Source organism: Rhodotorula toruloides (genome assembly GCF_000320785.1).
Source record: "Rhodotorula toruloides NP11 unplaced genomic scaffold Scaffold3, whole genome shotgun sequence".
Taxonomy (NCBI): domain Eukaryota; kingdom Fungi; phylum Basidiomycota; class Microbotryomycetes; order Sporidiobolales; family Sporidiobolaceae; genus Rhodotorula; species Rhodotorula toruloides.
The window spans coordinates 572800-600560 of record NW_015622963.1 but is presented as its reverse complement, the minus strand read 5'-3'; the positions used below and the strand labels follow the sequence as shown (position 1 = coordinate 600560).

At 61.3% G+C, this 27761-nt stretch overlaps 15 protein-coding genes across 15 annotated transcripts; 7 read left to right on the top strand and 8 right to left on the bottom strand.

Annotated features, from left to right (window-relative positions):
* Positions 1-377: 377 nt before the first annotated feature.
* On the top strand, positions 378-843 carry RHTO_04798 (uncharacterized protein; the record flags this gene model as incomplete). The annotated part of the gene is made up of 4 exons (XM_016418462.1): positions 378-462; positions 546-581; positions 661-768; positions 830-843. The coding sequence occupies 4 exons, from the start codon at positions 378-380 to the stop codon at positions 841-843; spliced, it is 243 nt and encodes an 80-aa protein (XP_016275738.1).
* Positions 844-1290: 447 nt separating this feature from the next.
* Positions 1291-1666, bottom strand: RHTO_04797 (uncharacterized protein; the record flags this gene model as incomplete). The annotated part of the gene is made up of 2 exons (XM_016418461.1): positions 1291-1372; positions 1479-1666. The coding sequence occupies 2 exons, from the start codon at positions 1664-1666 to the stop codon at positions 1291-1293; spliced, it is 270 nt and encodes an 89-aa protein (XP_016275737.1).
* Positions 1667-1846: 180 nt separating this feature from the next.
* Positions 1847-3922, bottom strand: RHTO_04796 (DNA polymerase delta subunit 2; the record flags this gene model as incomplete). The annotated part of the gene is made up of 8 exons (XM_016418460.1): positions 1847-2070; positions 2133-2260; positions 2318-2553; positions 2606-2698; positions 2758-2984; positions 3043-3175; positions 3245-3375; positions 3727-3922. 8 exons carry the CDS (start codon positions 3920-3922, stop codon positions 1847-1849), a joined length of 1368 nt encoding a protein of 455 aa, XP_016275736.1.
* A 482-nt stretch (positions 3923-4404) lies between these two features.
* On the bottom strand, positions 4405-5331 carry RHTO_04795 (protein CWC15; the record flags this gene model as incomplete). The annotated part of the gene is made up of 3 exons (XM_016418459.1): positions 4405-4621; positions 4678-4736; positions 4792-5331. The coding sequence occupies 3 exons, from the start codon at positions 5329-5331 to the stop codon at positions 4405-4407; spliced, it is 816 nt and encodes a 271-aa protein (XP_016275735.1).
* Positions 5332-5867: 536 nt separating this feature from the next.
* On the top strand, positions 5868-7194 carry RHTO_04794 (protein of cyclin PHO80-like protein family; the record flags this gene model as incomplete). The annotated part of the gene is made up of 2 exons (XM_016418458.1): positions 5868-6061; positions 6156-7194. 2 exons carry the CDS (start codon positions 5868-5870, stop codon positions 7192-7194), a joined length of 1233 nt encoding a protein of 410 aa, XP_016275734.1.
* Positions 7195-7341: 147 nt separating this feature from the next.
* On the top strand, positions 7342-8183 carry RHTO_04793 (phosphoglycerate mutase; the record flags this gene model as incomplete). The annotated part of the gene is made up of 3 exons (XM_016418457.1): positions 7342-7413; positions 7483-7529; positions 7592-8183. 3 exons carry the CDS (start codon positions 7342-7344, stop codon positions 8181-8183), a joined length of 711 nt encoding a protein of 236 aa, XP_016275733.1.
* Positions 8184-8306: 123 nt separating this feature from the next.
* Positions 8307-10550, bottom strand: RHTO_04792 (zinc finger, CCCH-type protein; the record flags this gene model as incomplete). Its single annotated transcript, XM_016418456.1, has 4 exons — positions 8307-8897; positions 8958-9494; positions 9555-9663; positions 9760-10550. 4 exons carry the CDS (start codon positions 10548-10550, stop codon positions 8307-8309), a joined length of 2028 nt encoding a protein of 675 aa, XP_016275732.1.
* A 124-nt stretch (positions 10551-10674) lies between these two features.
* Positions 10675-12001, top strand: RHTO_04791 (carboxymethylenebutenolidase; the record flags this gene model as incomplete). Its single annotated transcript, XM_016418455.1, has 8 exons — positions 10675-10747; positions 10889-10950; positions 11013-11235; positions 11296-11345; positions 11401-11562; positions 11621-11715; positions 11774-11789; positions 11873-12001. 8 exons carry the CDS (start codon positions 10675-10677, stop codon positions 11999-12001), a joined length of 810 nt encoding a protein of 269 aa, XP_016275731.1.
* Positions 12002-12166: 165 nt separating this feature from the next.
* On the top strand, positions 12167-13461 carry RHTO_04790 (mitochondrial inner membrane metallopeptidase Oma1; the record flags this gene model as incomplete). Its single annotated transcript, XM_016418454.1, has 3 exons — positions 12167-12923; positions 12979-13322; positions 13378-13461. The coding sequence occupies 3 exons, from the start codon at positions 12167-12169 to the stop codon at positions 13459-13461; spliced, it is 1185 nt and encodes a 394-aa protein (XP_016275730.1).
* Positions 13462-13513: 52 nt separating this feature from the next.
* On the bottom strand, positions 13514-15878 carry RHTO_04789 (MFS polyamine transporter; the record flags this gene model as incomplete). Its single annotated transcript, XM_016418453.1, has 10 exons — positions 13514-13848; positions 13914-13976; positions 14035-14136; positions 14193-14270; positions 14335-14445; positions 14554-14563; positions 14635-15216; positions 15277-15429; positions 15558-15597; positions 15715-15878. The coding sequence occupies 10 exons, from the start codon at positions 15876-15878 to the stop codon at positions 13514-13516; spliced, it is 1638 nt and encodes a 545-aa protein (XP_016275729.1).
* A 352-nt stretch (positions 15879-16230) lies between these two features.
* Positions 16231-18731, bottom strand: RHTO_04788 (Major Facilitator Superfamily protein; the record flags this gene model as incomplete). The annotated part of the gene is made up of 11 exons (XM_016418452.1): positions 16231-16556; positions 16613-16675; positions 16739-16840; positions 16901-16978; positions 17036-17146; positions 17263-17272; positions 17350-17672; positions 17757-18015; positions 18082-18234; positions 18372-18411; positions 18538-18731. 11 exons carry the CDS (start codon positions 18729-18731, stop codon positions 16231-16233), a joined length of 1659 nt encoding a protein of 552 aa, XP_016275728.1.
* Positions 18732-19272: 541 nt separating this feature from the next.
* RHTO_04787 (mitochondrial carrier protein RIM2) lies at positions 19273-20837 on the bottom strand (the record flags this gene model as incomplete). Its single annotated transcript, XM_016418451.1, has 5 exons — positions 19273-19404; positions 19528-20236; positions 20305-20382; positions 20459-20629; positions 20692-20837. 5 exons carry the CDS (start codon positions 20835-20837, stop codon positions 19273-19275), a joined length of 1236 nt encoding a protein of 411 aa, XP_016275727.1.
* A 233-nt stretch (positions 20838-21070) lies between these two features.
* RHTO_04786 (T-complex protein 1 subunit theta) lies at positions 21071-23526 on the top strand (the record flags this gene model as incomplete). The annotated part of the gene is made up of 10 exons (XM_016418450.1): positions 21071-21124; positions 21292-21323; positions 21410-21451; positions 21525-21532; positions 21595-21740; positions 21850-21994; positions 22053-22210; positions 22271-23134; positions 23282-23406; positions 23463-23526. The coding sequence occupies 10 exons, from the start codon at positions 21071-21073 to the stop codon at positions 23524-23526; spliced, it is 1638 nt and encodes a 545-aa protein (XP_016275726.1).
* A 259-nt stretch (positions 23527-23785) lies between these two features.
* Positions 23786-25917, bottom strand: RHTO_04785 (lysophospholipase; the record flags this gene model as incomplete). Its single annotated transcript, XM_016418449.1, has 3 exons — positions 23786-23952; positions 24008-25521; positions 25580-25917. 3 exons carry the CDS (start codon positions 25915-25917, stop codon positions 23786-23788), a joined length of 2019 nt encoding a protein of 672 aa, XP_016275725.1.
* Positions 25918-26155: 238 nt separating this feature from the next.
* On the top strand, positions 26156-27744 carry RHTO_04784 (uridine nucleosidase Urh1; the record flags this gene model as incomplete). The annotated part of the gene is made up of 5 exons (XM_016418448.1): positions 26156-26421; positions 26483-26589; positions 26650-27045; positions 27102-27175; positions 27229-27744. The coding sequence occupies 5 exons, from the start codon at positions 26156-26158 to the stop codon at positions 27742-27744; spliced, it is 1359 nt and encodes a 452-aa protein (XP_016275724.1).
* Between the last annotated feature and the right edge of the window lie 17 nt (positions 27745-27761).

The following is a 27761-nucleotide window of genomic DNA, read 5'->3' as shown; positions in this document are numbered from 1 at the left end:
AAGGGCGACGAAAGCATTCTGAGCGTCCGCCTGCGTCACTGCGTCCACTGCAGCCTTCTTTGGTTGTCTCTGCACCCAGCCGAGCCCTTCAGACGCAATGCTGCCGTCGACTGTCCCTCCGAGAGATGAACGAGAATTGATGAGCGCGACGGCGAGAGGGCGGCTGACTTGAGCTGGCGGGCGTCGGTACCGGTCATTTGTGAACTGATTAGCTAGGCAACAGTCTCACAGCGCCGTAAAGCGGAGATGGCGTTGCTGTGGAAGACAAACCAACTCGCTAACTCGCTCGACTTCTCTCCGCTCCCTGACAATCGCTCACTGCGCACGAACGCTCATTCTGAGACGCTAGAGCTGGGGAGAACCTTCGACGTGCCAAGATGCGACCAACACGCCCGCTCGCCTTGTCCGTACGCCCGCCTCCTGGTCCTTCAGAAGCCCCGATCCGGGCAGCTTCGACGATGCGTGCGTCCCGGTCCCGCTAGCCAGGGTAACGACGGTAGCGAGGAGGACGAGAACGAGCTGACGAGAGGGCTACGCGGCCACAGGCGGGACCCTGATCTCCTTCTTCTCTGTTCTCGGGTGTGCGTCTCTCCCTTTCACTCCTCGCCTCCCGCTTGTGCGATTCGACAGGCTTGTACTGACTCGACTTCACGACTGCAGTGGCCTTGCCGACCTTCATCTACTTCAAACGCAAGAACGATCGCAAGGCGCGGGAGATGTACGCCCAAACGAGGGTCAAGACCGGTGCCCTCTCGCAGATGACGACTGGTGCGTGCCGACTTGCTCCTATAATATTTAACAAGCACTGACCGAGGACTCGGACCCGCAGGAGAGAAGATCTGAGGAAGTCGTCTGGGTTTCCAGGATTGGGCCCTCCTGTGTATGCTTGTAACCCTTTACGCAATCCAGCCTCCCCATTCTTTCACTCTTCCGCCTCGCATCCTACCTCCCGCGGCGCTGGCCTGAATCTGGACTTGCTGAGTCGAGGCGAGTAGATTGACGGAAGCGAGAGGGCGGGAGATCCGAGGGAGGGCGACCGCTCGTACTGATCGCCGGGTCGTGCGTTCCGTCTGAGTGTCTGTCGGTGGCGGGGGCGAAGGCGAGGGCTTCGTGCCGGCAGTGAGGAGGCGGCGGGAAGAAAGATCGTCGAGGAAGGCATTCGCCGTCGCATCCGTCGTCCGGGATGTCCGCGTCCGCTTCTGGCTGCTCCCCGTACTCCTGCCAACGCACTCCTATCGCGCATCCTGCCCGCGAGCCTTCCTTACCCCCCCTGGGCCGTGTCGTCCCTCCTCACTGCCCTTGCTGCCCCTGCGCTTCTCCCTGATCATCGGACGCGTCTCCGGGCGTCATGACACGCTGAGAGGCCATGAACCTACGGTTACAATTGAGCCGTCAGCCCAAACCGCCTTGACTCCGGTCGTTCCGCCTCGCCAAACACTTCCTCCCCTTCGCGACACGGCGACGAAAGCGAGACTCACCAGGCCGCGTGATATCCTCCCAACAGCCGCATGTAGCTCGCCTGCTCGGCCGTCGTAGCCGACAACTGCTCGAGCTGCTCCGTCCGTTGCGCCAGGAGTTGAAGTTGTTGAGCGAGGTGGGCGATCTGGCGCGTCTTCGCCGAGGCTTGCGAGGAGGGTTGAGCGGAGGCGAACGGGGTGTATGACATAGTCGACGTGTATGCGCCAGCTGGCGAGGCGTGCGAGCGTGACGAGCGATGTGGTTGCGGGCGAGGAGAAGCGAACGAAACGCGGCAAGACTGACAAGACGAAGACGGCATCGTGAGGGACGTGAAGGCCAAGGCAATGCAGCTAGAGTTACAACAAGCCAAGAGACGCGCGAGAATCCGCTACTGCAAAAGCTCAAACCGCTGGACCTTGACCTCGAGAGTCGCCGTGTTGACCAAGACGACCTCGCCCGACTCGCAGAACCGCGGCACGAGCACGATGCGGACCTTCTTGCCGTCGTCCGACTCGACTGACCGCGTGGCAAACGAGGGCTGGTTGCCGAAGAAGTAGACGTGAGGCGTTTGCTTCAGGACGAAAGGCTCCTTGCCGCTGAAAGGGTAGCACCCTGCGCAGTCCTTCTGCATTAGCGAGCTCGTCTCAACCTTAAAGAGGCATACGCAAACGCACAGAGAGTATCCGGGCATGTCGGCGCGATGTGCGACCATTCGAGCGTTTGCTGGGCAATGCCGATACGGTCTTCGCTGTCGATGTACTTGAAGATGTCGTCGAGCGTCTGACCAGACGTGCCGAGGAAGCTGTAGGAACGAGTCGTCAGCAAGTCCAGAGTACCCGGGCGGACATGGGAGACGCACCTCGCTCCGCCAACATCGCACCAGAACGGGTTCGTCCGCCCTGTGAAGCCCTCGTACGTCGCCGCATTCGGCAAGAGCGCAGGGTGCAGCGGTTGCTGAGGCAGCGTCGGCTCAGTCGGGTCTTTCTCGCCCGACATCATGTCAATCGAGATGGACGGCGCGAGTTCGGAGAGGAACGCGTCGAGGGTTTCGGTCGGCTTCGAGGTGTACATTGACGAGTCGTAGCCGTAGCGTTTCTGTTGGTGAACTGTCAGCCGGCGCTGGGGTTGACCCGCAGGCGAGACGCACCTTCTTCGGCTCGTCGGAAGCGATTACGTCGGGTTGCGCGAGCGAGTTACCCGCCAGGATCAGCCGCGTCACCTTGACCGCCGCATACTGGTCCTGCGGTACCGACGTGTCAGCAACATTTGACGAGACGCGGGACGACCCCTCTGACTCACCTCATCGTCGCCCGCCTCTCCCAACAGCCATTCCGACAGCAACTCCGCCCTGACGTCCGCGACATCGCTCGCCGTACCCATCTCCATCCCGCTCGCTAGCGCGACCCATTCACCCTCGGGAGTCGTCGGGTTGAGCGGCGGCTGTTCAGGCATCCCGGCGAAGCAGTACTCGAAGACCTCAAAGTCGCCCGAGGCCATCTCGGCGCCGAGTGCGGCCATGATGGTGCCTATCGATGAGAGGTGTCAGCGAGAGTGAACTTTGTGGCACGAAGAGTCGGAAGTCACCTGTCACGAACGTCCCCTCTGCGTCATCCACCTTGCTTCCGACTAGCCGCACTCGCCCACTCTCGTCTTCCAGCATAATCTCGTCCGATGGCGAGTGGTACTTCCTCCGGGTCGCAGGCGCCGTAATGTGGTGCTGCGAACGATTCAAGCCCATCAGCAAAGTCTGGCTAGTTTCTCGTCTCGAGCTCCGCTTCGAACGCACATCCCGCGCCAAGTCCTCAAGTACGTTGGGCTTGAGAGGCATGTCGACGTAGACGGTGCCGACGACGTAGCAGAGCTTGCCGTTCTCGACTTCGAGCAGGCGACGGACATGCTGTGGTCGGTTCGAGGCGCCTGGAGGATGTCGGGAGGTGGTCAGCTCACGAATGACAGCCTCGGATATTGTAGAGCCGTGCGAGTTCGTGGAAGGCGTGAAGTGGCAGGCTCAGCGGCTCTAACGAGTTCCTCAAGGAGCTGAACCGTTGCAAGGTAGCCCACAGCCTGTCTCCGCTCGGCCGCTTGGCTGCTGAGGAACCCTTGCGCCCCCACGAGCCTATGCCAACCCGTTCCGCAGCGCAAGCCGCACTCTGGACAATGTCAAAGTCTCGCGCTCCAACGCGTGAGCGATGAGGAAGTCGCGGTGAGGAACAGAAGCCGCAAAGCCGCAAGAACGCAGACAAAGCCTCAGTAGACTCGCGCACTCACCCTTGAAACCCTCACCCTCAACCCACCGCCTCTTGGCCTCGCTCAGCACCCTCGCCCTAAGTTCCGTCAACCGCTGCCAGTACAAATTGGCGTACTGCTTCTGGAACTCTTCGTCGTCGCGGGAGGTTGTGAAGGGTGCGCGGGAGTCGTCGGACGGGTCGGGGAGCGCGTAGGACGAGGTGAGGCGGGTGGGCATCGCGAGTTGGTGAGATGGTGAGATGAGGACTCGAGAGAGTGACGGAGGGCGTGGCGGGCCAGGCGAGTGGCTTGGATCAATGACAGTTACTCTGGCAGTGTAAGGAGGAGAGGCGGGCGCAAAAGCAAGGAGAGGGATGAAAGGAGGAGGAGGAGAGAGGAAGAGCGGGACAAGGAGAGGGCGACCAGATCGGGCCACTGCTTCGTGCACTTCCTGAGTGTAGTTTCGTACTCCTTAAGGAAGCAGGCATCGCTACGTCCGGACAGAGGAAGCTGCGAAGAGGGATGAAGTTGCAGAGTACGCCCAGAAGACAACGAGGGGTTCCGTTCGCTCGTCTGGTCGGCATGCGTGCAGTAGAGTGAAGGAGGGGTACAACAAGGAGTGCTCAAGAGCTGAGAAAGAGAAAGTGGGACAGGGCGGGGGATGATGTTGAAAGAGGGAGACGGGAAGGTTGAGGTGTTGGAGAGCTGGACGCAGACGACTCAAGCGACGAATCGCTTCATGAAGGCCTTGTGGTACTGTGAGCGCCCGAGATCGTTCAAAAACTCCTGCTTGGGCTTGTCCTCCGTCCGGGCTTGGTTCTTGAAAATAACGTCGTCGTCCCAACGGCGCTTGACCCCGAACGATGCCGCGCTCGATTCCGAGATGGTTGACGGTGCTGGCGAGCGTCCGAGTGCGGCCTGAAGGTTCAGAAGCGGGCTGTACGAGGAAAGGTGAGTAGGCACGGGAGGAAGAGGGAAGAAAGGAGAACGCACTTTCCGGTCGCGATCTCCTCGTCGCGCGACATTTGCTCTGTCGCGGCTCGTTCCCGTTCCTGCAAGCACGCATCGTCAGCCCAAGAAGTGCGAATGGAGGAAGCGCCCGCGCACCTGCCGCTCCTTCTCCTCTGCGCGCTCTTTCTTGATCTTTTCGAGCTCCCGCAACAGCTCGGCCGTCTCGTCTTCATCGTCATCATCCGACGAATCACTGTCGTCGTCATCGTCGTCGTTGGCAGCTTCGACGGCCTTGCCCTTCCCCTTGTCCGCGCCGTCCTCCTCCTCGCTCTCCTCGTCGTCCGAGTCGTCCTTGTCGAGGTCCGCCGCCTCCTGCAGGAGCTTCCTCCTCTTTGCCGCACTCTCGCTCGCCGCATCCGACTCCTCCTTGTCCTGCGCCGACTGCAACGCCAGCAGTTTCTGATCCGCAACATAGCCCCTCTCGCCCTTTGCCTTCCTCGCCGCAGCCTCACGCTCCGCTGCGAGCAGCTCAGCCTTCAAGTCCCGCCTCGAAGTCTCGGACGTCGTGCCCTGACCCGGCTGGCGGAACTTGAGCTTCGTGTGCGCGGCAATGTCGCGAGCCGAGAAGGAGCGCGAGTTCTGGCGCCCTTCTTTGCCCTGCGCGGGCGCCCATGTCGGTCGGTGTGCTGAGGACATTGTGTGCGAGTGATGCTGTGTCTACTGGGTCTCGGCGGGGATGTGAGCGGGTGTTTCGTCGGGGATGGGCGAACGAGGTGGAGTGGAGAGGGAGGCGAGTGTGCGAGTGACGGCTGGACTGGTGCGCGGAATGAGCGATTTACGAGCGACTCTGTCCAGCAAGCTTTTGGCAGCAGCAGTACCAGAGAGAGTGTGCTCGAGTGGGAGGGTCGACGGAAGAAGGCCTAATCAGTGTCGAATACGAACCAAGTTGTAATGATCTGATTAGCCCGCGAAGACTACACTTGGCAATACAACCAGTTTGTATTCAGCTTGATTACCTTCGGAGACCCCCTTCCTTGTTGCTGGTTCGCCTCGCTCTTCGTCCCGCTCAGACTCGCTGGAGATTGCCGGAGTTGCTCAAGCGACGCTCTACGACTCTCCAAGGAACCCACACACGCGCCCGCCAACCCAAAACCCTTCGCATCTCCGCACGCCCCGACTCGCTCACGTTCATCGACTCGCTCGGATCCCTCCAATCACCAGACGACGCACGAATGGCCAACGAGCGCTTCCCGATACCCGCGACGAACCGCCTCGCAACCCTGCCCATCGAGGCGCTCAACCAGATCTTTGCCCATGCCCTCGCCGAAGCCGTCACCGCGAACGACTCGCTCCCTTCGAAGGGCGCGATCACGAGGTTCCACTCGAAGCAGCCGCCTCCGCTCGAGATTGGCGCATACTTGTCGAGGTGCGCATCGTCGAGACGCTCCGTCCTGAACCCGCGAAACGAGCTGACCCTCGGCAATCTGCCTTGGCGATTTCCCTCGCTTCTTCGCGCGCAGATTGACAAAGTACACGCCGTTCCCGCGAGACGCTGTTCTGCTGGGCATCGTCTATCTCAACCGCATCACCCATCTACCCTACACCGCCGAACCCGGCATCCACCCGACCCCGCTCCTCTCCGTCGTCCCGCCGCGGCTCCCTCCCCGTCCCCCTCGGCAAAGTCGACCCGCCGTGTCACCCTCGAGCCCGCCAGACCGTACACGACTCGCCCCTACGTCTCCAATCGAAGCGCCGTCTCCCCTTCCGCCTTCACCGACCATCTCGTCCGTCGACAGACCGCGCGTCTCGCCCTTCCTCAACTCGTACACCCTCCATCGTCTCGTCCTCGCCACCCTCCTCATTGCGAGCAAGTTCACCGTCGATGGAGCGCTATCGCAAACAAGGGCAGCGAAGGTTGGAGGAGTTGGAGCGAACGAGTTGTGCAAGTTGGAGGGTGAGGGATTGCGGTTGCTTGGCTGGAGCTTGATGTGGAGTTTGGAAGAGATTGAGGGCGCGAGCGCAGAGATGGAGCGAGTAGGCGAAGAGATGGGCGTACTGGAGAAGCTGTCGGAGCAGAGACGGGACGAAGAACAGCTGCGGACGCCTGTTGCGCCTACGCCTATACCCTCTGCGCGGCACACGGGCTTTGGCGCACCTACTCGGCCTGTGAGCCTAGCGGACGTCGCCTCTCCACCTCGACCGACAATCGTCCTCTCGCCGACCTCGTCCAGCTCTTCATCCTCCGTCCCATCCTCCGAAGCCTCGACCTCCGAGCCCTCTTCGTCAACTTCATCCCCACATCTCTTTCTGACCACCCACGACCCCTCTATCCGCCGACACCAGCGCCCTCCCACCGACCGCGGATTCTTCGAAGCCCCCCGAGACGGCGATGAAGACCCCACGCCACCTAGCTCGCCGAGCGTCAGCAGCATCGAGGGACACGGTGTCGTTGCGCCTGTCTCGCCGACCAGCAGCATTGGCGACGATAAGCCTCTCAGCTCGAAGAGCTCGTCGGAGACGGTCAGGCGGTTCGATGGGCTTTCGTTGACGGCGGATTGAGCGCCGGGCATGCGAGTACAGTGTCATTACATCTTGTTGTTGCCATCAGCTCTTTAAATCTTGTCGTCGACATCGCATCTCCTGCATCGCCTGGGCTTCGCCCTTCTTTGCCTCCGTCCACTTTGCTCGCTTTGGTCTCCGCTTCGCATGGCCGCTCGAGAAGTCGCATCGCCTGTCATAGCTCCCAGCGATAGCTCGCGAGCCTCCAAGCCTGGCACAGTGCGTCCACTCCTCCGTCATCTCTCCCGAGCCCCACCTCCATCAGTTTACGCATCTCTCGCTCGACAGCTCGTTCTGGTGCGGCATGGACAGTCAGAAACGAACGCGGCGAACATGTGCGCTCTTCTATCCAGCTCAAGCGACGTGTGAAGCTGATTTCGTCCGCTCCTCCTCGCAGCTTCACCGGCCTCCTCGACCCACCCTTGACAAGCCGAGGCATCGAAGAGTCCACCCAACTCGGCTCCACCCTGCGCACACTGAACATCCCGCCCTTCTCACACGCCTACACCTCCCCCCTCCAACGCGCCTCGTCCTCACTCTCACACATCCTTCACTCCCTCGCGCAAGACCCCCCTCCAGCCGTCACTGTCTCTTCGGCCCTGAACGAACGCGACTACGGACGCCTGAACGGGCGGGATAAAGCTGAAGTTGCGCGCGAGTTCGGCGAGGAGCAGGTGAATCAATGGAGAAGGGGATACAGCGCTGTTCCGCCGGGGGGAGAGTCGCTTGAGATGACTGTTGAGCGGGCTTGGGCATACTATGAGGAGGAGATCCTCCCGCGGCTGCGGAAGGGAGAAAGTGTGCTGGTTGTTTCGCACGGCAACACGCTGAGAGGGTTGTGTATGAAGCTAGACGGGCTGAACGAGGAGGAGGTCCTCAAGCTCACGCTTGGGACGGGCGCATTGCGGATATATAGGGTAGATGCGGAGGGAAAGGTTGTAGTGCGGCGACTGTTTGCGGTAGACGGGCTGGAAGGAGGAGCTCAGTAGACTTGGCGCGGACACGGGGCTAGCTTTCCTCTCTATAGACTCTCTAGACATCTGTTATACGCCCTCATTTATTTGGCAGCCGGCGAGAAACGAGCGAGGAATGGCAATGCACGACGGGCTGGACTACGCTCGACCCGTCAACGCAGCCGCGACGCTCTGCTCCTCCTCTTCGTCGTCCGTGTCGCTGCCGTAATCTGCGACGAGACTCGCGAGTGCTGAAGAAAGGGCGGGCTTGAGTGGAAGAGAAGGTGTTGGGAGGCCAGCAGCGGGTGGAGGCTGGGGAGGATGCGCGCCATCGAAGGTCGCAGGGTGCGCTGAGGGTGTGACATCAATCGGTGCGACCTGCTCGCCAATGGGCGTGATGACGAGGTCGTCGTCGTCGGAGTCGTCCTCAACCTCAGGCTTCACCTCGGGCTCGACCACCGCTTCCTCGGTTGATATCCGCTCCTCCGTCTTCTTGTCCTCCAGCACCTCAATTCCGCTCTCCTCATCCAGCTGTCCAGGCCTGATCTCGACACCCTTGAGCCAGTCATTGGCGCCAAGGAACTCGATGACCTGCAAGACGTCCGAAACAAGGTGCTTGTAGTCGCGTTCCTCGAGGAGCGAGAAGGGGTCAGAATAGCCGGCGGGACGGGCGAAGGGGTTGTGAGGTGGCGGAGGAGGCGCAGGGCGTTTACGCTTGGGGAGAGGAGGCGGAGGAGCGTTCGCGGGAATCTGCGGATGAAAGAACAGTCAGACGGACTTCAAAATCTGGAGAAGAAATACGTTACGCACCTCGTGCAGGTAAGGACAGTCATCACCGAGCGCGCAGTTCCCTTTCCGCCAATGCCGGCAAACCACCTGGAAGCGGTTCTTCGGCGCCTCGGCTGCGGCGCCCTCGGCTGACGTGTCGACAAACTCCTCCTCTCCAACCTGTTCGGCTCCAGCTCCTCTCTCCTTGACGACCTCCTCGTCATGCATCTCCGCATCCATCGCCTCGATCTTCGTCGTCGCTTCCTCTGGCGGTCCGTCGTCTTCGTCGTCCGAGTCCGACCCATCCGAAACATCCGTCTGCACCGACGTTTTGACCTCGGCGGTCTCCTCTTCCATCTCCAGCTTGACCCGCTTCCTCGCCGGCTCATCCGCCTTGTCCTCCTCGTCTTGCTGCGCTTCACCGCCCTCCCTCCCGCCAACGAAACCTCCTCGGCCCCCTCGACCCCGACCACGTCCACGCGGTTCTGCCTGTCCTCGACCGCGTCCTCGGCCCCGACCACCTCGTTCTCGAGGAGGAGCTTCGAGACCCGCTGCAATTCGTTCGGCACGGGCTTTTTCCTGTGTGAGCAATTCTTATCAATCGCTACTGACCGCTTGAGCAAGAGAGAGCAGGCGTACCTTCTCCTCGACGACCTTCTTCGATGGCCACCGCTTCTTGCGCTCCTCGATCCACTTGGCGACCGCTTCGGGCGTGTCGAGCGCAATGCCTGTTCCCTCGATGACGGCACTGCAAACGCATTCGTCAGCTTTAGGTGAGCCTTTGAGAAGCGCTGCCGGCGAACAGGCGTGCGCGTCAGAGCTGCCTGAATGCAAGCCGACTCACCCGTCAACCGGCTTCAAGCTCCCGCTCCACGGCTTCGGCTCCCTCCCCGGCGCATAGATCAGATGCCGGTCCTCCTCGTGCTCGCGGACCTGCTTCTTCGAGCCCGTGAAGCTGCAGTCGTCCTTGCAGCACTTGACGATTTGCGGACCACCACCCGAAGGTTGGCTAGGACCGCCCTTCCGGCCTTTACGGGATGTAGAATCTCGTTCGGTCGAGGCGGAAGGCACAGGACTGTCGTACGAAGGTGTAGACGAAGCGGAAGGACCGGCGTAGGCGGACGAGAGGGAGTACCCGTCTACAGTCGTCTGCGGCCGCGGTTCGGGATAGTGTTGAGGAGCCGACGATGACGCGAATGGACGTTGTGGAAGTGCCGGAGGGCGCTGCTGACGCTGGTCGTGCGAAGGGGGGTAAAACGAGGGAGGATAGGCGGATCGGGGAGCTTGACTGTACTGTGCCGGTCCGCCATACGGCTGGCCCGCACCGTTGGACTGTAGAGCAGGTCCACCACCACCAGAAAACCCTCCCATCCCGCCGTACTGCCCTGCCCAACTCTGACCATAGCTCTGCACCGCCCCTCCTGCCGGTGCGAACGCCTGACCGCCGTACGGGCCCCAGTTCACCCCGCCCATCGCTGTCTGACCGTACCCCATCCCGCCCAGCGCGCCTGCCACCGCATTGCCGAGTCCCGAAGCGAAAGTCGACTGTGACTGATGAGGATGGTGAGAAGAGGTGGGTCGCTGGATGAGCGGCGCCGTTCTGCGCGGTTGCTGTCCGCCCGAGTTGTAGCTCATCCTAGGGGCACCCCAGCTCAGTCACAAGCCAATCTGAGCGAGAGCAAATCGTGGTGAGACCCGAGTTGCTTCTCTCCCTCGAACCGCTCACCTCGCTGTGCTCAACTGCTCCTGCTGGATCAGAATGCTCATCGAACAGACTCAAGTGACTGTGCAAACCGCGACGGGTGACCTCGCCATCGAAATCGTCAAGCCCAGTGCGTTCCCCTCCTACTCATCGCTCGCCCCCACCTCGGAGACGTTGGCGAGGCTGCAACTTGGCGACGGGGACGGTTGCTTTGCGGACTCGACGGTACTGGTTGGCTTGCCTTGCTGACCCTTCTGTCGGCCGTCCACAGAGGTCGCTGGCTACCCGAATGCTCGCTTCCCAGGCGTCGTCGTTTGGAGCGAGATCTACAATGTGCGTCTGTCCTTCATCCCTGCTGACCGAGGAGCATGCTTACCGATTTGCGTCGCCCGCAGGTGACGGGACCGGTCCTCCGCTTTGCCAACCAGATCGCGGCGCAGGGCTTCATCGTGGCCTGCCCATACCCCTTCCACGAGCTGAGCGGCAATGTTCCCATCCCCTACGATACCAAGGGAACCGACGAGGGCAACGCATACAAGGTGAAGAAGCTGTTGTCGGCCACGGACGAGGACATCAAGAAGACGATCGACACTCTCGTCGCGCACCCGAACTGCACAGGTGCGCCCGAGTACACTTCTTTCTTTCCAGATGCGGTGACTGATACACATAGATACACAGGTCAGATTGGCGCAACCGGGATGTGCTACGGAGGACACCTCGCCTTCCGCGTTCGTCTCTCTGCTCCCTCCGTTCAAGCTTCTCGCTAACTAGCTCGTTCCGCAGACCGCCTTCGACGCCCGTTGCAAAGCGGCCGTCTGCTACTTCGCTACCGACATTCACAGCTCGTCCCTGTCGCCTAGCGGTGACGATTCGCTCGACAAGGCGTCTCGAGGCGAGATCAAGGGCGAGGTGGTCATGATCTTCGGGACACAGGACGGGCATGTCGTGCGTGGCATTCTCTTTGGTAGGTATACTCGCTTGCTGATGCTATCGTTGCGGGCAGCCCCTTGCGGGAAGGACCCTCATCCGCGACAGGCTAACGAAAGCTGGCACGAAGCTGTCCTTCCTCGAGCTGCAAGCGAACCATGCATTCATCCGGTGCGTCTCATCCTCCTCATTGGCTGACCAGCTGGCTGACATGCGGACGTCCTCGCAGCGACGAAATGTCCAAGGTGAGCGCCCGTTCTCTCCGCGCCTTCCCGCGGTCGCCCAGCCCGTCGTCGCGAGCCTGTCGCTGACGCCTTTTACTTTGCAGGGTCGCTTCGACGCCGCCATCTCCAAGGTCTGCTTCGGATTGCTCCTCGAGACGTTCACTCGGACGATCGGCCGCGACTTGGGCGAGCCGGCCGGGGAGGAGAAGGGCGACGGCAAGCTGATTTGTTGAGTAGGGAAGAATACTGCACTTAGACTCCGTACATAGGCTTTCGGAAGGGCTTTGACGCAGACAAACTGGCTGCCGACTTGCGAACGCCTCCTTGACCTCGTCCGCTTCCCTCGCTCAACTCGCTTGCCTCCGCCCGCACTTCTGCTGCTTCCCAGACGAGCTATCATGCCCCGACCACGCCTACAACCGCTCCTGCGACCTTTCTTCACCTCCTCCTTCCCCTCGTCATTGTTGACGAAACCGCCTCTTCTCCCTCACCCACGCCTCCTGACGAGCTCAGCAGCTCAGCAAGTCCGGTACAGACGGTTTGGCGACCCTCCAGAGCGACCCGAGCCTCCGACCTATCCTCCTCGCGACGCTGAACCCCAACTACGCGATGTCAACCCAAACGACCCGCTGGGCATCTTTGACGTGGCGCGACGACGACGACAAGTACCCGTCTACGAGCAACCACGACAGAGGTCTTCCTACGGCGGACGACGGCAGGGCTTCTCGTTCCACAACGTCCAGACGGTCTTGCGGTCGCGGATGTTCCTCGTCCTCCTCGGCGGCGCAGGCGGATACTACGTCTTCCACCTCGAGAAGGTGCCTGAAACGGGACGATGGAGGTTCATGGACGTCTCGCCCGCGATGGAGAAGCAGATGGGCGAGCAGGCGTTCCAGGAGACGATGGGCGAGTTCGGGCGAAAGGTCTTGCCCGACTACCATCCGCAGGCGCGCTTCGTACAGGGCGTCATACAGCGGATCATTCGCGCGAACGGTCTCGAGGACAAGGTGGGCGGCCCAGGTTGGAAAACCTACGTCGTCAAGGACGACTCGACCAAGAACGCCTTCGTCCTGCCGAACGGCACGATCTTTGTCTTCACCGGCATCCTGCCAGTTGCAGCAGACGCCGACGGGCTTGCATGTGTGCTCGGACACGGTGAGTCAAGGTCCCTGAAGTCCAGCCAACAGGAGACTGACCCTCGCCTCCGCAGAAATCGCCCACCAAGTCGCGCGACACTCGGCAGAACGCATGAGCGGCATGAAAGTCTTCTACGCCCTCGCGCTCCTCCTCTCCTCCTTCGGCATCGACATGGGCCTCTCGCAAGTCCTGCTCCAATTCGTCTACTCGCTGCCCAACTCGCGCAAGAACGAGACAGAGGCCGATTTGATCGGCTTGCGGCTTGCGAATCAGGCGTGCTTCGATCCTCGAGCGGCGGAGGCGCTGTGGAAGCGGATGTCGGCGGCGGAGGACAGTCCGGGAGTCGACATGTCCTTCCTTTCAACCCATCCGTCGAGCAAGCACCGCATCGAGAACGTCAAGATGTGGGCAGAGGATGTGAGACAGGTTCTCTCGCTTCCGTTCCCGATGTATGCTGACTTGGCTCGAGCAGGTCGTCAAGGAGAGGCCGAGCGAGTGCGGTCCGTTGCGAGACCAAGTCGAGCCGTTCCAGCGCTTCTCACGGGGAAGGTGGTGAGATGCAATAGATACAGTAAACCCTCTAACAGATACAGTAAACCCTCTAAAAGCTACACAGCCGTCTCTGTCGTCTCCTTCCCCAACTTCTCCTCGCTCCGATTCCGGCTGTCCTCTAGCGTCCCGTTTCCCTTCAGAGCCACCCACTTCGCCCGCTCAGCTTCCTCCCTCCTCGCCAGCTCCATCGCAAACGGCGACCTCAACCGCAGTCGCCCGCCGAAAGCGAACAAGACGAACGGCGTGACGGAGAGGAGGGTGTCGAGGCCTGCGGTCAGGCCTGTCGCGCCTTGTACGCCCAGTCGATCGTACATGGCTGGTGTGAAGAGAGGGAAGACGGCTGCGATGACGTTGCGGGCGAAGCTCATGGCGGACAAGGCGGAGGCGGCGTCTGGTGAGAGGGAGGCTTGAGAAGTCAGCTTGGAACGAGGATGAAAAGGGCCCTTTGGGACGCACAGAGGGTGTAGGCCTCTGCGAGGTACGAGTATGCTGCTAGGTAGCTTAGATAAACGCCCGCGTCTGCGCGCAAGACTCGTTAGCGAGTGGAAGAGCGGAACAGCAAGTGAGGGAAACGCACACAGGATGACCACGCCGATGACCGAGCCCATCCAGTGGCACTGCGGGTAGGAAGTGAAGCAGAAGATGAAGGCGCCGACGGGTAGGAAGATGCCGCCGCCGACTGCGACGAAAAACAGGTCAGCTTCGCATGATTTCGTGAGGGTGGTCTGGACGCACAAGCTGAGTAGAGGCGCGCTTCTGGCCCTCGTTTCGCGACATTGCGCTGGTAGAACCGCTCGCAATACCGGTCGAACACTGTTCGAGGCAGTGCATCAGCGAGACGAGCGCAAGCCGACTGTGAGACGGGCGAAGAGCGCACCCATGCCCAGCGATCCGCCGACGAATTGCCCCATGTACACGAGTCCTGCTTGACCTGTGTTGAAGCCGAACACGCCCTTATAGACGGTAGGGATGGAGACGAGGAAGAGGTCTGTTCGAAGAAGGGCGAGGAGGGGAGGAAGCGATGGCTGTCAGCTGAATCTGGGCAGCCGGTGACAGTGGCCCGCCTTGAGACGTCGACTTGAGGAGCAGGACTCACACAGAACGCCCTACGGAGCCAGCAAGTAGGTTGAGAAGCTCAGCGTGGGGAAGGAGGACGAGGCGAACGAAGCAGACGCACCCAGGTAAAGCTGATCCAAGCAGTAATAGCGATCAATACCGGCTCACGCATGAGCATCTGTACCGGCCGTCCAAGCGACGTCTTCATCAATTCGCGAATCGAGCCGCGCTCAAAGTCGTCTTTGCTCTGGTATCGCTCGTCGCCGGTCTCTTTGCGTAACCGGGCTGCCTTGCGAGAGAGGAGGACGGAGGCGCGAGTCTCGTCGAGGATGAATGGGAGACTGAGGGCGAAGACGGAGGACATGGCGAAGAGGACCCAGGAGAGGTACGGGAAACCCTTGAGCTGCGCGAGATAGCCGAACAAGACAGGACCCAGTCCAGGTCCTGCGACGGCAGCGAGAGTGAAGAATGCCATCGGCGCGCCTCGGTCTGCGCCGCGCCAGACGTCCGCGAGTGTTCCGCCTGCGATGGAGACGGCCGTCGAGCCTGCGCATCCTGAGATAAAGCGTGCGATGAGGACCGTTTCTATGTTCTTGGCGAGTGCTTGGGGGATGAAGAAGAGGGCGAAGACGACGGCTGAAGCGAAGTAGATGAAGGAGCGGCCGTAGACTTCGGAGAGGGGGGCGAGGATGAGAGGCGCGATCTGCGAGGAGACTTGTCAGCTTGCCGCCTGATGGACAGAACAGAGCGGGGAGTTCCTCACTGCGAATGCTAGAGTGAAAGTGGTAAGCCCGAGCAGCGACAGCGTCTTGGAAGTGTCGAGCTCCTCCTCGACCGACACCTCCGCGATCGAGTAGCCCGACACGCTGAGCGAGACGAGCGTGCAGAAGAAGCTTCCGACGGATGAGACGACCCACTGTGTCGGCGGGCGAGTCGGTGGAGGCGGGAGAAAACAAGGAAGGCGAATGAAAGGCGTTCGTGGACGAGGACAAGGTCAGCTCCGTCTCTTCCGCTCGCAGTGCGCTCGGATGACCCGCTACGCACTTTTCGTCGTCGACTCCAGTTCAACGGGTTCGCTGGATCACTGCGTGCGACAACCAAGTCAACCGGCCAGTTCGCACTCTCCATGCCGTGCCGGTCCGTCGGAAGCCTCAACGTCGAGCAGAACAGCGACGACGACTTGTGAGCGAGCAACACGCACTCTGGACCGTCCCAGTCGACCCAAACGACGTCTGGAGGAGCTTTCTCGGCCGCTCGTTCGTCGGGGTCGACGATGTCGAGGTGCGACCGCCGCGACGAAGTCGGCTCGAGGCGAAGGGTCGCGTCGTCTGCTGCTGGGGCAGGTGGTGGGTCTGTCGCAGTCATTGGCGCATGCAGGCGAGTCAAACGAGTCTAGCAAGCGTAGCGAGAGTGGTAGAGGCGCCCTCCAGGCCTGCTCTGTCAGCGAGCGAGAGCAAGATCGTGCCGACGAGCGCGGCACCAGGCGGAAGTGGGGACGAAACGCTCAGGAAGTCACACGGAGCGATGTATTGCGTCCGAGTGGATGACACAGCGACGACGCTCACATCAGCAGCAGAGCCTGGTTGTCGATGCGAGGACGAGCGCGGAGCGATGCCAGGAGGTGGAAGTTGGGGATACAGCGATACAGCTTGATGCTTGCAACGAATAAGGAACCCAGGGTAGTCTATACTCTATAAAACGATGCAAGATGGCCCCATCAAACCGCCTCCTTTCTGTCGAGCGTCTTCTCAGCGCTCCTGCACGGACTTCCCTCCGCACTCCTCCTCGTCTGTCCTTCCCTCTTCGCCCGTTCCTCCGCCTCCCGTCTCGCCAGCTCCTTTGCAAACGGCGACCTTGCGCGCAACCTAGCGCCATAGATGAACAAGATGAAAGGCGTGACGGAGAGGAGTGTCCCCAGGCCGGCGGTGAGACCGGTCGCGCCTTGGATCCCGAGGCGGTCGTACATGCTTTGTGTGAAGAGAGGGAAGACTGCTCCGACGCAGTTGCGGACGAAGGACATGGCGGAGAGGGCGGAGGAGGCGTCTGTGTGCGGCTGGGTCAGCTGGGGACGGCAGAGACGACGAGGAGACATGGCGTACACAGCGCGTACGCGTCGGCGAGGTAGGAGAAGGCCGTAAGGTAGGTGAGATACATCCCAATGTCTGCGACGCGCATCCACCCGAGTCAGGACAAGCATCTCGACGAGGCGGAGGAGCGAAACGCACATAAGATAACAATCCCGATGGCGGATCCGATCCAGTGACACTGAGGGTAGGACGTGAAGCAGAAGATGAAGGCGCCGAGGGGGACGAAGATGCCGCCGCCGACTGTCGACCAAGACGGAATAATCAGCGGGAGAAGCTGGCGAAGGTCGTGAGGGTGCGCACAAGCTGAGTACAAGCGCGCTTCAGGTCCGCGCTTCTCCACGTTGCGGCGGTAGTAGCGCGAGCACCACTGGTCGTAAGCTGCGCAACATCGGCCGTCAGCTCCGCTCCATGAGAAGGGAAAGGGAGGAGCCGCACCCATTCCCAGCGCGCTTCCGATAAATTGCACAACATACACGACTCCCGCCTCGCCCGTGTTGAAGTGGTAGACTTTGCTATAGACGTAAGGAATCGAGACGAGGAAGAGGTCTGTTGCATGGGGAAGCGAGGAGCGTTAGTCTCGCTTGCGGTGGCTTTCGCTCGCGCCCAGACGTGAGGGTACGCCACGAGAGTGCCATGCGTCGCGAGAGCAAGGCGCAACGCACATAGGACGCCCTGCAGTTCGAGAAAGCAAGTTGGGAAGGTCAGCCTTGCGAACAACGACGACGTCCGCTCGAACACCCTCGACGCACCCAAGTAAAGCTAATCCACGCCGTGATCGCAATCAACACCGGTTCGCGCAACAACATCTGCACCGGCCTCCCAAGCGAGGTACTCATCATCTCCCTCAACGATCCCCTCTCGAAGTCGTCTTTGCTCTGGTACCGCTCGTCGCCGGTCTCTTTCCGTAGACGGGCGGCTTTGCGAGAGAGGAGGACGGAAGCGCGGGTTTCGTCGAGGATGAAGGGAAGGATGAGGGCGAAGAAGGAGGAGACGGCGAGCAGGATCCAGGAGACGTAGCGGAAGCCTTTGATTTGCGCGACGTAGCCAAAGGCGACGGGGCCGAGGCCGGTGGCTGTGGACGGAGCAGAAGCGGAGGGGGCAGCCCAAGTCAGATCCAGGCGAGGACGACTTGGGGGAAGTGCAGCTCGCAACGCACCTCCGAACGCGCTGAACGAGAACCAAGCCATCGGCGTCCCTCGTTCCTCTCCCCTCCAAACATCAGCCAGCGTCCCTCCCACAAGCGAGACCGCCGTCGACCCCGCGATTCCCGAGATGAACCGCGAGACGAGGACTGTTTCGATGTTCTTGGCGAGTGCTTGAGGGATGAAGAAGACGGCGAAGATGATGGCTGAGGCGAGGTAGATGTAGGAGCGGCCGTAGACTTCGGATAGAGGCGCGAGGAGGAGCGGGGCGGTCTGTAGACGCGACAGGCGTCAGTCCCGAGTGTCCTCTCTCCCGCAAGCATTGATTGTTCTGCTCACTCCGAACGTGATCGTGAAGAGAGTGATTCCCAGCAGCGCAAGCTCTTTGGAGCAGCCCAGCTCTGCCTGAACCGATGCCTCCGCGATCGAGTAGCCGGACACGCTGAGCGAGACGAGCGCGCAGAAGAGGATCCCGACCGACGAGATGATCCACTGCGACGTCAAGAGCGTCGAGTGAATGCGTAAGGAGTAGTCGAACGAGCGGAAAGCGGGTGGAGGACGAGGAGGACGAAGAGAAGGTCAGTTCTCGCTCCTTTGCGCTGCGCTCGCTCGGATGGCCCGGTACGCACTTTTCGTCGTCGACTCCAGTTCAACGGGTTCGCCGGATCGCTGTGGCACCAACCGAGAGATGTCAACTTCACCGCGTGCGATTTCGAAAGGCCGGGCCGACGGGTTCCGGCCAAGTCGCGTCGCGGGTGAGTGAGCGAGCGAGGAGGAGAAGAGCGAGAGACGCACTCTGGCCCGTCCCAGTCGACCCAGATGACATCAGCAGGAGCTTCCAACGCAGCGCGTTCGTCGGGGTCGACCACGTCCAGCTGTGAGCGGCGAGAGAGCGACTTGGCGAGTGGAGGAGCAGCCGGCGCGAGGTCCATCTCGCTGTCGACGAGCGTGTGGACTGTCGCGGTTGGCGAGGGCGGAGACGGGTGCATCCGAGTTCTGCTGCACCCAGCACTAGCACGAACAGCAAGAAGCGAGACGAGGAGAACGGCTCGCCGCTGAGCTCAGCCTGTGCCGAACAACGCTGCCGACGACAAGATTGCTCGCTCGACTGGCTGGGACAGTGTGACTCTTCTTGACAGCGTACAAGCCAACGAGTCACTCGCGAGTCAACGAACGAAGAAAGTGGGAGAGTTGAGCCGAGTTGCGAGGGGGAGAGATGCGAACGAACGAGGATGCGGGATGCTACAGGCGTTCTACAACAGGCATATCACGGGAGTGCGCAGACCGAGTCTGTGTAAGTGGCGACGAGTGGACGGCGATAGATGGAGAGAGGCGCGCGGGGCTGAGGGGTGCGGAGGAGTCGAGAGAAGGGATAAGGACGTAACGACGAGGGAGGCGGAAAGAGGCGAGGAGACCGCCGGCGACAACCTCGACGCGTACAGGCGATTAGTCGTGCGTGAAAGACGAAGGTCGAGATGAAGGATGCGTCGAGAGGTGTGAAGTTGACGCCGGAAGGGCGGAAAAAACCGCCTAATCGCGCCTGGCCGCCTGTTCCTCGTCAAACTTGGCGCCAATCCGCTTCTCGGCGTTCGCGACAATCATCTCGTAGACGAGGTACATGCAGCAGGCGTTCGGGATGACTCGCATGAGATGCGCAGTCAACTGTGAGCGAGGCGAGCGAGAGAGCGAGGGCGCGAGGGAAGGGTACGCGGGAGACGGCGAGGGTAAGAGTGGGTGGAGAGTCAGCGAGGCCCCAGACGAAAAGGAAAACGAAGCGAGACGCACGCCGTGGTAGCAAGCCCTCCACCCCTCCTCCTTAATGACGAGCTGGAACGTCTGTCCAAGCGACTTGTACTTGGCGATGCCGGACGGCGGAAGAGGCTGCCTCAACCTCGTCCGCACAACCTCGTGCGGGTACGTAATGACCGTCGCGACGAACTTGGCCGACCCCGCCGCGGCACTCACCCTCCATCCGGCATCTTCCTCGCCTGGCGCCTGTCCAGCCTTTGCGATCCGCTTGAACTGCTCGTACAAGCTCCACTGGATCGTACCCTCCGTCACGCCGAGCAAAGACGCGCTCAAGCCGCGATAGAACCCCTTGATCCCCTGAGACCGGAAGATGTCGACTGTTGTCGACCACGAGGTCGGTCGTGGTGGAGGCCCTTGCATCGGCAGAACAGGAGAGGAGGCGGACCGGAAGGAGTGGGAGAAGATTTGTTTCGCGGGTTTGGGGGGAGTCGGGAGAGGGCGCTTTGAGGAGGATGTAGGAGTCGAGAGAGGGGCGGTTGGTGCGGAGGACGAAGAGGCGACTTGTCGTTGCTGATGCCGCAATTGCATGTCGGTCTTGACGACCCAAATGGGGTTCGTCGCGGCGGCTGTCGCGACTCCTGCTGTTGCTGCCGCCGCAAGGTGTACCGCCGTGTTCTCCTTCCCGCCGTTGAACCACTCCGCATACAGGTGCTTGCCGTTGCCGTAGACGAAGAAGTTTATAGACCTGCGCGTGAAGAGCGTATCAGCTGGAGTCCGAGAGCGAGCATCTAGGTTCGAGCGGGAGAGACGAACCTGGCGGGAACGGCACCAGCAAGTGTCGGTCCGAGACCCTTGAAGAGCGCCCTCGGTCCCTCATTCTTCGCAATGTCCCTGCGCGCGACACGAACCACATTCCCGTCAGCCGATCTGGGTCTGCAAGCGGTTTGAGAGTGAGTGCTGCACGAACCTCATGATCTTGCCCGTGTCGACAAAGTTCCACAGTAGTCCGCGTGCGCCCGTCCTCTGCACAGTCTGCTTGCCTGCCTCGACAGCCTTGTGCGCAAACAGGTCGGACTGGAGACGGGTCTTGACGACGTCGAACGGGGCGGTCACGATGGCGCCACACATCCCTCCCGCGCTGCGATCGCCCGGTAGAAAGTGTCAGCGATATCCACTGAGCAAGATGAGGGCTGTACTGACCCGCCTGCGACGAGGTGGACGACGGGCGGCGGCTTTGGTCGTTTCGAGGGGCGGTTTGGCGGCGGCGGGAGGGGCTGTCCGAGCGGGACGGTGAGGGCTGGGTTTGAGGCGTGCGGATGCTGCACGGCTTCGATAGCGCCGGTCATTGTAGCGCTTGGCAGGGAGACGAGCCGAGTTGGGTGGTGAGGAAGCTCAAGGAGGAGAAGGGACGGCCTGAGCCAGCGACACCCACTCTCACAGCTCAAAGCAGAGTGGTGCAGGGCTAGACGAGACTCTCAAGCTACAGCAACACACTCAGCCGACCCAGCAGCGAACAACTCGCACTCGAATCGCTCACGCACCTCCCACACTCGCATCCGACCACCGCAACTCGCCCAGCATGGCTCTCAGGGTGCCCACGATGGGCTCGGGACTCTTCAAGGAGGGAATGAAGGTCAGTACAACTTTCATCGCGCAGCTGGAGGCGGTGCGGGACGAATGAAGGGGGGCACCTTGGTGGTCGCGTCGGATGCGCGATGAGGCTGTATACGTCGTCGAGCGGGAAGGGAGCGCGTGGGAGAGGCTGTATAAAGTGTGCTGATTCGGCTGCCGCGCGCGCAGATGCACTCGGGCATCGAGGAGGCCGTTATCAGGTGCGTTTCGTCGACCGGGGCATCCCTCTCGCTTCCCGAGCCTCAAGGGGAAGAAGCTTATGTTCGAATCGGCGAATGTCACACAGGAACATCCACGCTGTCGCTGAGCTTGCCGAGATTGTCCGGACGTGCGTCGTTGTCCTGCTTGCTTTCTCTCGCTCTCCTCGTGCTGACCTTTCGACTTTCTTTCTCGCTGAACAGATCTTTCGGTATGTCCCGCACACTTCTCAGCATATCCTCGAGCGCCTACTGACTTGCTCGTATCGTGCAGGCCCGAACGGCCGCAACAAGATGGTCATCAACCACCTCGAGAAGCTCTTTGTCACGTCCGACGCGGCGACCATCATCCGCGAACTCGAGGTCGTCCATCCGGCGGGAAAGGTGTTGGTCATGGCGAGTCAGCAGCAGGAACATGAGGTGAGTTTCGGGCTGGGCTCGGAAATGGTTCGAGGAGCAGCTTTCGTCGCTTGCTTCTTGCGATCTGTGGTGCTCTTCAGCAGAAGCTCACCCAGCGAACTGCGCACAGATGGGCGACCGAACCAACCTCGTCTTGATCCTCGCCGGCGAGCTCTTGCGCAAGGCGGAGTACCTCCTCACGATGGGCCTCCACCCGTCCGAGGTGGTCTTGGGCTACGAGCTTGCGCGGGATAAGGCCATCGAGGAGTTGGAGAGTGCGTCAACGTCTTCCTCCTAACGATCTGAAGCGCGCTGACGAGTTGACCGGAGCAGAGTTGACGGTCCGCACGCTCGAGACGCCCTTGACGGAGGAGAGCTTGAAGGTTGCGATTCGCCCGACGCTCGCGGCGAAGCAGTATGGATCGGAGGACCTCTTGTCGAACCTTGTTGCGGAGGCTGTCATGGCTGTCATGCCGAAGGACCCGCGGGCGGTGAGTTCTCGCGCTTTTGCCGCTCGAGCCGGATGTGAGGCTGACTCTCGCTCGCTGCAGTTCAACGTCGACTCGGTGCGCGTGGTCAAGATCATGGGAGGCGGGTTGAGCCAGAGCCGCGTGATCAAGGGTATGGTGTTCGGTCGCGAGCCGGAAGGGACCGTCCACAAGGCCGTCAACGCCAAAGTCGGCGTCTTCACCTGCGGCATCGACATCGCCCAGACCGAGACCAAGGGCACTGTTCTCCTCAAGAACTCGGAGGAGCTCCTCAACTTTTCGCGCGGCGAGGAGAAGCACATGGAGAAGATCTTCCAGGAAATCGCCGACTCGGGACTCAACGTCATCGTCGCCGGCTCGACGGTGGGCGAACTCGCCCTTCACTACCTTCAACGCCACAACATCCTGGTAGTGAAGGTGCTGAGCAAGTTCGACCTTCGCCGTCTCTGCCGGGTTGTTGGCGCGACTCCCCTCGCGCGTCTTGGCGCCCCGACTCCGGACGAGATGGGTCAGTGCGACGTCGTCGAGGCAGTCGAGATCGGCGGCGACCGCGTCACCGTCTTCCGCCAGTCTGAGGAGGCGACCCGCACCGCGACCGTTGTCGTGCGCGGCGCGACCACGAACCAGATGGACGACATCGAGCGCGCGATCGACGACGGCGTCAACGTCGTCAAGGGCCTCATCAAGGACTCGCGACTCGTCGCTGGTGCAGGCGCGACGGAGCTCGAACTCGCGAAGCGTGTCGCCGAGTTTGGCGAGAAGACGCCTGGACTCGCGCAGCATGCGATCAAGCGCTTCGCCGATGCTCTCGAGGTCGTGCCCAGGACGCTTGCGGAGAACGCTGGACTCGACGCGACGGAGGTCCTGAGTCGCTTGTACGCCGCGCACCAGCAGACAGACGACGGAGTTGTTGGTGTCGACATCGAGGTGCGTCGCGTTCGACCCACTCTGCGCCGGTCGCTTTCTCAGTCGCTTCCTCGTGTTCGACCTCATACTGATGCACTCCACTTTCTCCCTCGCGTCGCACTTCTCGCTACCGCTCTCGGCTTCCCATACGCTCGCTCCTATCGACAGGGCGAGAATGGCGGCATCCTCGACGCAAGCAAGGCGGAGATCTACGACTTGCTCGCAGCGACCCGATGGGCCCTGAGGTATGGAACGGATGCGGCGGTTTCCATCTTGCGCGTTGACTCGATAATGTTCGTCCTCGTGCCTCTTCCCTCGCTCGCCTTTCTAACCCTCCGCCCTTTCGCAGCATGTCCCGTCCGAGTGGCGGCCCGGCTCCCCCCAAGCAAAACCCGAACTGGGATGAAGACTGAACGCTGTAATCAACTCTTCGCATTCACTTCCAATCAGTGCGGTGCGGATTTACGCAGTATCTGGCGAGGGATCTCCTCGTGAGAAGGTCTACGAGTTGGTCGCTTCGCTCGCCAGCCTTCGGCTTGCTCGCCTTCTTCAGGTTTTGCTCTACAGCTCACTCGTTACGCTGGCGAAACGAGCCCTCACGCGGATGCGACTTGAGGGCGGGTAACCATGCTTATTTTCCGACGAGATAAAGGTGAGTGTCTGTGATCAGTGCTACAACAGCAATGCGACTCCGCCAACGAGTCCCGCGCCGAGTACCGCCACATATGACATAGTAGATGAAAGGAGAGCGCCGCTCGAGGGTTTGCCGGACGACGAGGCCTGGTTCCCGTTCGCCGTCGAATTGACGAGTGTCTCGGCAACGGCATCGCTCCAGCAATCTGCGCGGGCAGGCGTCAGCTCCTGTACTACCTCAAGAGCGGAGTGAGTACCCACATCGGTGCATGCACGCCTCGCACGCTGCGGTCCTGTTCACGCCCGCCCTCGCCCTCGCACGGTCGACCACGGCGCACTTCAAGCACAAGGGCCACTGCTGATCCGGCTCATTCGGGGTCGACGCATTGGGGAAGCCACGAAGGGTGTACTCGTGTGCGGCGTCGAGGAAGCCGACGACTTCGTCGTAGGAATAGTCGAGCTTGAAGGTCGAATAGTTGGTTGCTCCTGGGTGTGCGCCGGCCGAGTTGGGCAGGTAGATGATCAGCGGGTACGAGCCTATCGCAGACTGGTTTCCGCCTGTCGTCGAGTTGCAGCCGAAGAACGTTGGACGGGTCGAGAGACCTTGAGCGACGAAATCGGCTTGGGTAGCGGGGATTGGAGGGAACGCCGTGTAGTTGTGCATGTACATGGCGACCTTGTCGCTCGTGGCGACGAGTGACGTGCCGTTCGCGTAGGTCTCCGAAGTGTCCGCACTCCCATCCACAGCGAAGACAGCGTCCATTGCGCGAGCCTTGATGAGGAGCGGGTACAGAGGGACGTTGCTGCCGTCCTCGCCGCCGTCCGTAATCTGGAGAATCTCGTTGCCAGACGACTCGAACGTGTAGCCGCCTTCGGGGGTGAAGTTGCCGAACGAGTTGGGGTAGTTCGCCACGAGCGGGACGGAGCCAGCTGGAGGATTCAGGTCGGTGATCTTTTGGAGGAGCCGGGAAACGATGGAGCCGAATGCGGCACCGGAGAAGGAATCTTGGACGGCATTGAAGAGCGAGGCGGAGGTGCCGATCATGAAGCCGGCGTTCTCGAAGCCATTTACGCAGGCACTCGAGTTCAGCGGCTGGCCGTTCGAGAGCTGTGTGCCGAGGTACTCGATGGGAATGCGGGCTGAAAGGGTCGGATCGAACGAGCCAAACGTGAAAGGCGAGATCTCAAACGCCGTATTCTGGAGAGGGATGACGCTCGTCGAGTCGTTCGAGAGCTGCTGCTTCTCCGACTGGCGCGAGGTCGTGACGAGGATAGGGACGGGCATCGCGCCGGCTTGGAAGTTTTGCGTGAGGCGGATCGACGAGAAGAGGAGGCCTTCGTCGTGCGGCGCCGCTTCGTAGAAGTTGGACGGCGTCGTCTGGTTGAAAAAGTGGTAGGCCAGCGCCCGGCCCCAGAGGTCGGTGATGGAGATGGGGAAGCCCGCCGAACTCTTGTTCGAGACGTCGGCCGACAAGGCATCGATGTAGTCGCCGTTCTGCGAGATGCCGAGCAGCCCGTCCGGCGTAATGAGCGACTTGTCGAGCATCCAGCCGCCGCTTCGAGAGTTGTTGATGCCCGTTACGAGCTCGTAGATCGGCTGCAGGTCGTTGAGCGCGAGGGAAGAGACGGTCCACGAGCCGCCGGAAAGGCCGCTCAGGTAATTCGCCAATTGGAGAAGCCCGCCTGCCGTCGACGAGTTGCGGTTGTCGAGAGCCGAAAGGACGCCTGCGCCGTACAAGGACGCTCGCAAGCCGCCACCCGAGACGGCGATTCCGCTGGGAAGGGAGGAAAAAGGTCAACGGGCGTTTCGACAACCTCAAGGATAGCACCTACAGGTTTGGCGTGTTTTGTACGATCTGCATCACGTCGTAACCTGTCGATCCCGTCGCGTTGTCCTGCAGGTACTGCTGCCAGAGGTTCGGGAGGACATTCGTTCTCCGGTTCTGAAGGTAGGCTGCCTCTGCGCCGAACAACGTCTGGTTCCCGCTGATCGGGTTGCCTGTTCGTTCGAGGACCGAGTTGGAGGGACAGCTAACGAGAGCGGGCGCATCTGCGAGGTCGAGACGGTGAGCGAGCGACGAGAGAGCGGAGTTGTCGGGAGGCTCACATGACGGCCATTGCGCTGCCGCCAGGGTCGCCGCCGAAAACACGAGCGCCGCCTGCGAGAGCATGTCGTGGTGAAGACGGAGAGAAAGAGGCCAAGGGACGATGTTGCGACACGAGGAGCGATGCCGAGGCGGAGAGTCCGGGAGGGGTCGACGTCGCGCGACGATGTGACACTCCGCTCGTCGCTTCCTTTGCTCGGATGAAGGGACAGCCATACTGCCACACTCGCAAGCTACACATCCCGGCACCTCCGCTGCCACAGCTCGCCCGCCGTCACCACCCGTCGATTCTCATCGCGTCGGAATGAGGGTGGTCTTCTTCACTCGACCTCGCTTCTCGCGACCGCCTCGCTGCTCGAGCGCACTCTCCACATTCTCCAGACCGAGGCCAGCACCGCCCGCTCGGCTTTGCGCCCCTGCGAACCGCCCCGGTCTCCCCGCGTTCCCTCGGCCGACACGAGGCTCGCCCGCGACGAGTATCCCGTCTTGGTCCTTGCTACCTCGTCGAACAGCACCGTACTCGACTGCAAGGATGCCTGCTCGCATCCCAATCTGGCTCGACTGCGACCCGTGCGTCTCGCGCCTCCCTCTCCCCTTGCACTCGTCGTTGACATCCAGGAATCCCGCACAGCGGACACGACGATGCCGTCGCCATCCTGATGGCTTTGCATCTGCCCGAGATTGACCTGCTCGGCATCTCGACTGTCCACGGCAACGCTTCGCTTTTCAACACCTCGCGTTCGCTCCATTGCTCCCCTTCCCACTCGCATCTTATCGCTAACCCGTTCTTTTCTGCAGGGAATGCTGCACGATGTCTGCTTGTCTTTGGCTCTCCCGAACAAGCGAAGCGGATACCGGTCTATGCTGGCGCGGAGAAGCCCCTTCTGCGATACGTACGGCACGACAGCGAGATTCATGGCGAGGACGGTCTCGGCGGCGTCGAAGGCCTCCCGCCCTCCGACTCTCCTTCCGTCCTCTCGAAACTCGACGAAACGAAGGGCAGGAACGCCGTCGTCGCTTTAGCCGACGCAGCTCGTTCCCTGCCGGACGGTCAGCAGCTTACGATTGTTGCGACGGGCTCATTTACGAACGTTGCGCTGTTTGTAAGCTTATATCCGGAGTTGGTGAGGGACAAGATTGAGAGGGTTGTTGTAATGGGAGGCGCAGAAGGCCGAGGGAACCGCTCGCCGACAGGTGCGCCCTTTTTCTCACTCTTCGAAGGTACCTGCTGACTCGCTACGGGCTTGCAGCCGAATTCAACGTCCTCTGCGACCCCCACGCCGCAAGCATCCTCCTCGACGCCGAAGTTCCCGTCGTCATGGCCGTGAGTTCCGCTCCCCACCCTTCACTACGCACAACCAACGAAATCGCGCACAGCCCCTCAACATCACGCACACCGCCATCTTCCGCAAAGACGACAACGCCGCGTTGCTCGTCCCTCCCTCCGCCATTCCCGACCTCGCTTCCTCAACACCCGATGCGACCGCGCACCCCTCTCGCGCCTACACTCCTCTCCGTCACACCCTCCACACCCTCCTGAACTTCTTCGCCTCGACCTACAAGTCAGTCTTCTCCTTCGACGACGGACCACCGGTCCACGACGCACTGTGTATCGCCTACCTCGCCCGACCTGAGATCTTCAAAGCGAAGCGGTACCGCGTTGATGTCGAGACGGAGGGGACGCATACGCAGGGAACGACGGTCGTGGACTTGTATGACTACAAGAAGGACGAGTTGGTGGAGTACAAGAAGGATCCGGAGAGTAGGGCGAGCTGGGGACGGTTCGGCAAGAACGTGCTTGTGCTGGAGGAGCTGGACGTGCCGGAGTTCTGGAGGATGTTCCAGCAGTGCGTGGACGAGGCGGACAAGGTCTCGCCGTTGAACAGCAAGTGAGAACGGCACTTTGCAAG